Source organism: Solanum verrucosum, unplaced genomic scaffold, assembly GCF_900185275.1.
Source record: "Solanum verrucosum unplaced genomic scaffold, falcon-dt-bn FXZP01000235.1, whole genome shotgun sequence".
NCBI lineage: Eukaryota > Viridiplantae > Streptophyta > Magnoliopsida > Solanales > Solanaceae > Solanum > Solanum verrucosum.
The window spans coordinates 142,073-150,436 of NW_026019948.1; the positions used below are offsets into that span (position 1 = coordinate 142,073).

General features: G+C 33.6%; 1 protein-coding gene across 1 annotated transcript; it reads left to right on the forward strand.

Moving 5' to 3' along the window:
- The first annotated feature begins 2,212 nt into the window (after positions 1-2,212).
- On the forward strand, positions 2,213-5,280 carry LOC125813530 (B3 domain-containing protein At5g42700-like). Its single transcript, XM_049493020.1, has 7 exons — positions 2,213-2,371; positions 2,481-2,576; positions 2,661-2,695; positions 2,805-2,973; positions 4,066-4,272; positions 4,513-4,604; positions 5,038-5,280. The coding sequence occupies exons 1-6, from the start codon at positions 2,249-2,251 to the stop codon at positions 4,594-4,596; spliced, it is 714 nt and encodes a 237-aa protein (XP_049348977.1). The 5' UTR covers positions 2,213-2,248; the 3' UTR covers positions 4,597-4,604; positions 5,038-5,280.
- The last annotated feature ends 3,084 nt before the right edge of the window (positions 5,281-8,364 follow it).

Genomic DNA, 8,364 nt, shown 5'->3' on the forward strand with positions numbered 1-8,364 from the left:
GTGTTTCCCACCCAGTGTCCACTACCCACATTGGAGTCCGACTTATCCAGATTTGTGCATTGTAAGGATCCATCTCCAGCTACCCGCATTGGAGCCCGACTTATCTAGATTTGTGCATTGTAAGGATCCATTTCTGGAGATGCCGCTCCCAACAAGATTCTTTCCATAACACCCATGTTGGTACTGTGTTTACTCTCTAGCTACTACAACTTAAAGAGAATTTTTGAGGAAATATATCCTCTGGGCAATATAGTTTATCAGAAAATGAAAGCAAAACAGTATTTTCTCAAAGTAGAATAACGTTTGCTCATATTATCAATTCCATGCTCGGTTGATCATGTGTGTTTGCTCATATTATCGGTTCCATGATTGGTTGACCATGTAAATTTGTTCATATTGTTGGTTCCATAATATTCCATGCTTGGATTGATGATCAGCATAAGTAAAATAGTAACGAAGATTTATTATATAAAATGAGTCCAAATGAATATAAATGGACATTAATTCAACAAATGGTCAGTTGAAAGTGTGAATTTGCTCATAATAGGTTCTATATTTGGGATGACGGTTAGCATAAATAGAATAATGTTGAAGATTTACTATATAAAATGGGTCTAAATGAATAAAAATGGACATTAATTCAACAAATGGTTGGTTGACCGTGTGAATTTGCTCATGTCGTAGGTTCTATGCTTGAGTTGACGGTTAGCATAAATAGAACAATGTTGAAGATTTACTATATAAAATGGGTCTAAATGAATAAAAATGGACATTAATTCAACACATGGTTGGTTGACCGTGTGAATTTGCTCATATTGTAGGTACCGTAATATTCAATGCTCAGATTGACGGTGGTCAGCATATAAAATAATGATGAAGATTTACTATATAAAATGGGTCCAAATGAATAAAAATGGACATTAATCCAACAAATGGTCGGTTGACCGTGTGAATTTGCTCTTCTATGCTCGGGTATAGAATAATGATGAAGATTTACTATAAAATGGGTCCAAATGAATAAAAATGGACATTAATCCAACAAATGATCGGTTAACCGTGTGAATTTGCTCTTCTATGCTCGGGTATAGAATAATGATGAAGATTTACTATAAAATGGGTCCAAATGAATAAAAATGGACATTAAGTCAAACAAATGGTCAATTGACCGTGTGAATTTGCTCATATTATTGATTTTATATTCGAGTTGACATTGAATATAAATAGAATAATAATGAAGATTTATTATATAAAATGGGTCCAAGTGAATAGAAATGGACATTAATTGACATGACTCATTTCTTGATTCTACATTGTACCTCACACTCACACAATATATAAGTTCATATAACCATATTTCACTCGTTTTACCATCTTAAACATGTCCTGATACTTTTACGATTATAAAATTATGTCATTAAAGGTAAAATGATAAATTTAGACTTAAATTGTATTTCAATATAAAAATGCATCTTTTTAGCATATTAAAAGGGAAATAGCATGAACAAAAGGGTGTAGTGTTAAGTAAGATCACACAATGTCCACATCAAATTAATAGAGTCATGATATATATTTTAAAACACACAATTATCACTTAACCATGGTTAGTTAACGCCTATATTTACTTCTTTTGATAATTGAAATTTGCCATATCAAGATTTAGGGTGTGTTCGATACGAATTAAAAAAAATAAATAAAAAATTTCACATTCAAATTTAGAGACATCAAGTTCCACAAGTAACATTTCACATTAATAACCTCACACCTTCCAACACACTTTGTCCTCACCCTCATCCCCTAAGCCCCACCCTACCCCACAACCACACATCCCACCATCACCACTCCGTGTTTATCTAAATCATACATAAAACGTTTTTAATATACTCCCGAACACCAAAAGATAGGTAAGAAACTTAATTATTTTCCTAAAAAGTATTTTCGAATAAAACATGAACGGTGACACCCCGAAAGAAAAAAGATTTGAAATCACTAATTTGGCGGTTTGATTAGACATTGCCCAATAAGAAGTTAATTCCGTACACTAATACAGAGGATGTGTTGAGTGGGGGTGGGGAGGTACTGAAGTGGTATTCCAACGGTCGACTGTGCTCTACTTTCTATAAAAATGGAGTAAATTTTTTTATTGTACAAATATTCAGCTTCTGCTCAAAAGAACTCTTTTTGTTTTCTTCCATCTCTTGTGTAAGATTTATTCGGAACATCTTTTGTTTTCATCAAATCGAAAAGAAAAATGGTGAAATATGAGGATTTGCGGAAGCAGAGATTGGAAGAAAACAAGAAAAGAATGGAAGAACTTAATCTTCCTCTGCTTACTCAAGCTCTCAAAAATTCAACTTCCCCCAAAACTACTCCTGTAAATTCATCTTCTTTAAGCTAAAAATAATAATAAAAATCCTTTCTTTTTAGCATTTATCTCAAAAGATTAACTCATTTTTCTCTTTTTTGTTTATGGGTAAGTATAGATGAAGAAAACAAAACCTCGGATTGTCGGAACAGAGCTAGTTGCTGTGCGAAGATCACCTCGTGTAGCTAAAAGCCCTGCTCCTGAATACAAAGAAGTAGTACATTTTATCCTTTTGTTTTTGTTTTCCCTCATTTTTGAGTAATTTTTTACAAATATTTATATGTTTTTTGGAGTACAGGTGATTCATTATGAAAGAGTGATGATACCAAGAAGGTAACACTTCATTTTTTTGTAACAAAAGATTTCATTTTTATTACTTTTCTTGAATCCATTGTTGCAGGTGAAAATGAAATAGCTTTATATTCACATTTGTTTTGTTTAGGTTGGCTACACCAACGAAGAGGGATAGGTTGTTTTTTGCGTATGCTTCGGATGAAGAAAGGGCTGCTTCGATAGAGAAAGCTGAGAAACTTGAAGCAAGTCTTGGATCAGACTATCCAATATTAGTTAGACCAATGCTTCCCTCTCATGTTTCTGGAGGTTTTTGGCTGGTGAGTTATTCAATCTTAAGTCTATTTTGGTCTAAGAAGTACGATAATTCAGTATTGAAATGAAATAGAGGTACACTTGATTGATAGTAGTCTTATATTTGCCCAAAAAGTTTCATTGATTATAGTGCTCTTAGGAACTCAGTTTGCATTTCTGAGGAGTGTAAAATTATGGGCCAAATGAAAGTTCACACTTAGGGCTCGTTTGGTAGGAGGGATAAGGATAACTAATCTCGAAATTAATTTTAGGAAGAGTTTATCCCATGTTTGATTGAGATAAAGTCGGGTAATAACTTATCTTGGAATTAGTTATCCCGGGACTGTAGTGTTATTTTTTATTGCACATTGAAGGTGGATAACAATCCTCGGATTCCTAAATTATCCTAGGATAACTTGTTCTCAACCAAAGGAGCCCTTAGTGCACAAGGGAGTTATTAGCTCAGTTGGCAAGGGTCACATGTTCGAGTAATAACTTGTCTTGGAATTAGTTATCCCGGGACTATAGTGTTATTTTTTATTGCACATTGAAGGTGGATAACAATCCTCAGATTCCTAAATTATCCTAAGATAACTTGTTCTCAACCAAAGGAGCCCTTAGTGCACAAGATTAGCTCTGATGGCAAGGGTCACATGTTTGAGTCCTATGCTGAGAGAACTAACTGTAGTATTTAAGTGGAGAAGGTAGAGGGGGACGGGGTCCGAGTTTTGGAAGTTGTGATTGGCCTAAAGGGTCAGCTCTGGACGGATTTATTAATCAAAAGAAGTTTAACTTCATAAAGTAAAAGTACTGAGCTTTGAGCTTTGGATGCAGGGTGCTATTGCCCAATGCCAACACCATGAGGAGCTTAATGTTGCTATCTTTTGAGGGCTTTGCATTCTTGTATGTAGTGATGATTAGGTTGTCAATTCTAAACACCTAGCAATTTGATCATTGTACTAGTTTAGAATGAAAAGATGGATGCTTAAATAGAGCAATATGGGCAGTGAGGATCCATATTGCAGACCATTACTTTAGGATTGTCCGTAGTAGTAGTAGTAGTTGTAATTGTTGTTGAGTGAAGGCGGACACTAACTCATTTGCAACTCATGCTGCAGGGTCTCCCATCTAATTTCTGCAGGAAGAACCTTCCAAGAAGAGATGACACTATCACCTTAATAGATGAAACGGGAGAAGAATGGCCAACTGTATACTTGGCTCAAAAATGTGGACTTAGTGGTGGATGGAAGAGGTTTTCTGTGGATCATGACTTGGCCGATGGGGATACAATCGTGTTCCATTTGATTCGTCCAACAAAATTTAAGGTAACCTTCTGAATAAGGATGTTTGAAAGCTTGTCATTGAACACCTTTAGATCAAATTTCATGTTCAACAAAGTTGAGATGCAACATTGTTTGATAACACAATGTTTCGAATTACAATGTTCCATTGACATGAGTGTGATGAAATCTTGATCGATGTATCATTGCTTCACCACATTCATCATTTTGAGGCTCTTGCTTTAAAATTTTGGGCTAACTCTTATTCTCTCCTTTGTTGTGTAGGCATATATCATAAGAGTAAACAATGCCAACGAGACTGTAAGTACTGAAATCTCAACCTCAACCTCAAGCAGTGAAGCCTTTTGAAAATCCAGGTACATATTACTTCTTATATATAGTATGAGTTTTTATTGAACTAACAATGAATAAAGAGAACTTTTTTATTGGATTGAAGTTGTGATTTGCATAGAGATGTAACAGTTACAACAATAACATACCAGTATAATCTCACAAGTGTAGTCTGAGTGTCCGAAGTCACAATTCTTGATAAATTCATGATTTTTATAATGATCCAACTTGCAATGTTGTGTTACAGCTAGTTGTATTATTATATAGCTGGAGACAAAAATGCAAGATGGGAAACATGATCACACATGTATGTTATTGCTATAGCTACTAGAGTTTAAACAACACCATGTCTTTTTGAGGGCCATTGTCCTTCAAATCCATGTCTATAACTATGTATAACTTGTTGTCATGACTGGCCATGTTTGTCTCTCTAACAAACAACTCTAATGACTTTTGCAGGAGAAGAGAATGTTGCTGCTACGCGTTATGTGGGTTCCCTGTCTCATATTTTGTCCGACATGTTTTTAGTAGATCAAAACAACAACATTGGAGGTGATTTTGATCTAGAAACAAGTCATTGGTAGATGATTAGTTTAGTTCTTAGTAGATTAGTATATAAAATCCAGGAATGATAGTTTTGATGTTGCTCCTTTTGATGTTGCAAGTTGAACTTGTCCTCCAAAAAAATGCCAATTTTAAGCCAAGTTATTATGTTTTCGCATATACTTTCTCCGTTGTTTAACATTGCACAACGGAAGAAGGTCAAAAATGCTCTTAATTTTTCATTAAACACCCGACCTTTATTTTAAGGGCTATTTTGGTTGGGAACCCATAAATATATTGGTTGGGGGACATGAGGGCCTAATTTGGTTGTGAACTAATAAATGTGTTTAGTGACAACTTTGTAACCATAGAAACTTATATACCTAGATATTTACGTCAAATTAAATAATCAAACCTTATATATAATATATATAGTATATGGTATATGTTTGGTGTAAGTTGCTTGTGAACATGTGGAGCCACATTCCACGCGGTTGCAACAGCTAATTAAGTTGTAAGAAGAAACAAATTACATAATAGGAAAATGAGAATATAAAAGTATTAAATTATTAAAATAATATTATGACCAAGACAAATCTAGGGTGTGAAATGATCATAGCAGCAAAAAATGTCCAGCTATCTATTCTAGAATCAATTGTTTCATTGTACTTTTACTTAAATTAGCTATTCTGTTAATTCTTCCCCAAACATGAACAATCACAATTAATTTACAGATCTTTTTATGAATTGCTTCTTTCGCCTCTTTTGTTGTTACATATTTGATTACCCGAAGCTCAAGCAGAGACACCTACATCAGAATCCATCATCTTAACATGAATTGCTTTAAGATTTTCAATATGATTTGTTGGGTAATTTGGATACCTGTTTGATTGCTACATTTGTTGTGTGTCATAGAATCCAAGAAAATCAAATTTATAATTTAAAATAATGTAACTACCTTTAATTTGCCTATTAAATAAAATAAAAATCTTAGATGGGTTGTACAACTTTTTAGAGATTTATTTGACTTTGTAACTCCGCTATAATATAAAAAAAAAAAGATCAAAAATATTCTTAAACTATTCGAAATATCTCATATTTTACCCTTAAATTATATTTCGGCTCAAAACTACCCTTTCCGTCAAACTATTGGGTCAAAAATACCCTTCTTATTAACGGAAGTTGTTAAATGTCATGTGGATGCCACATTGCATGCCAATACTAGTTACTTTTTTTTCCCACTGCCACATAGACTAAATCCCTAAATCCTAATTACTTTTTTTTTCCCTCATTTCATTATTTTCCAGAAACATTATTTTCCAGAAACGATTTCACCCCTTCTCCCTCATTGAAGTATGTTATTGAACAAGTAAACTTTATCACTGCTAACCAAAAAACATTCAGGAACATTAACCGTGGAAGCAAATATTTGAACTTCATACAAAACATGTTGAGCACAAAACACACTACTCCAAATACAAAACCCCCCACTAGCTTGTTGTTTGTTAAAAACCAGCAGAGTTGGTCAATAGCTGGAAATAAACTAAGTAAAAAACTAATGAAGAAATAGAGAAACTAGAAATAAACTTCACAAAAGCTGGACATAAACTAAGTAAAGAACTAATGAAGAAATGCATTACCAAACATTAAGTAAAAACTGGAAATAAACATCACAAAATCTGGACAAAAACGAAACTTCAATTAGGGAGAAGGGGTGAAATCGTGTCCGGAAAATAATGAAATGAGGGGAAAAAAAGAGTAATTAGGATTTAGGGTTTTAGTCTATGTGGCAGTGGAAAAAAAGAGTAATTAGTATTGGCAAGCAATGTGGCATCCACATGGCATTTAACTTCTTCCGTTAATAAGAAGGGTACTTTTGACCCAATAATTTGACGGAAAGGGTAGTTTTGAGCCGAAATATAATTTAAGGGTATATATAAGCTATTTCGGATAGTTTAAATGTATTTTTGAGCCTTTTCCGTTTTTTAAACAGTGTCTATGAGTATACAATATAACACATAAGGTGAATTATTGACGAATTTTGTATATATGATATCCCAGTGGTGATGGATGCAAGGTCTTATGTGATGGGTTTATCTAAATTTTGATTCTGAATATATGTAAAAATTCATTAAATTTTCAACAAAAACTATGATTTCAATAGTACAATAAGATCTTTTCATTGTTTTTATTTGATATAGGTGTAATTGAATTAGTCTTCCATAATTTAAAATATTTTTATAAACTTTGTTTACAATGATATCAAAACTGGATTAATCAAAGCTTGAGATAAGTGAAGTTGACTGGTAATCCAATTTGACCCACTCTTGCCATAAAAATTAAGACGGTGATTTACTTAGTTTCATTAAATTGAACAATTAATCAAGGATCTATAGTTTGTGTACTATTAATTATTCTGGTATATTATTAATGGATACTATATATTTATTTATTCGGTACAACCGCCATGTCGCACGTTTGTTCCAGTTAATATGTTAGATTATAACGCTTCAAATTAATATGAGAAAATTGTATATAATAGCAAACTATTAATTCAAATTAAATGCTATAAATATAGTTTGATTTAATTGTACTCCATAGCAAACTGTTGCTATTTCACCACTCTCTTGGTGAATCTCGCTCGCCACTCTCGTTCTCTCCCTTGCCTCTCTCGTTTTCTATACAAACGCAGGTGTATAAAGTGCGTTTGTGTTTGTATAAAGCGAGAGAAAATTGTATATATACATATATTTTCGTTCCCCTCCCTCCCCTCTCCCAGATCTCGCCTCTCTCACTTTATACAAAAACGCAAATTGTATAAAATGCGTTTGTGTTTGTATAAAGCGAGAGAAAATTGTATATATACATATATTTTCGTTCCCCTCTCTCCCCTCTCCCAGATCTCGCTCGCCACTCTCCCAAATCTCTCTCTGTCACTCGCCTCACTCACTTTATACAAAAACGCAAATGTATAAAATGCGTGAAAATTGTATATATACATATATTTTCGTTCCCCTCTCTCCCCTCTCCTAGATCTCGCTCGCCACTCTCCCAGATCTCGCTCGCTCACTCGCCTCTCTCACTTTATACAATTGATCTTTTTATATATGTATACCAAAACAGATTATACAACTGTTTTCAATTGTATATGTATAGCGAATTATACATATATATGTTTGCTATGGAGCGCAATTATGCAAAGTTTGCTATAGCATACAAATATGATTTTTTTGTTTGCTATAT

Excerpts from the sequence above, each read along its gene's own strand:
- LOC125813530 (XM_049493020.1), top strand. The coding sequence starts at position 2,249 with ATGGTGAAATATGAGGATTTGCGGAAGCAGAGATTGGAAGAAAACAAG. Across the intron at positions 2,696-2,804 it reads AGAGTGATGATACCAAGAAG|GTTGGCTACACCAACGAAGA; the intron begins GTAACACTTCAT and ends TGTTTTGTTTAG. Across the intron at positions 2,974-4,065 it reads TTTCTGGAGGTTTTTGGCTG|GGTCTCCCATCTAATTTCTG; the intron begins GTGAGTTATTCA and ends CTCATGCTGCAG.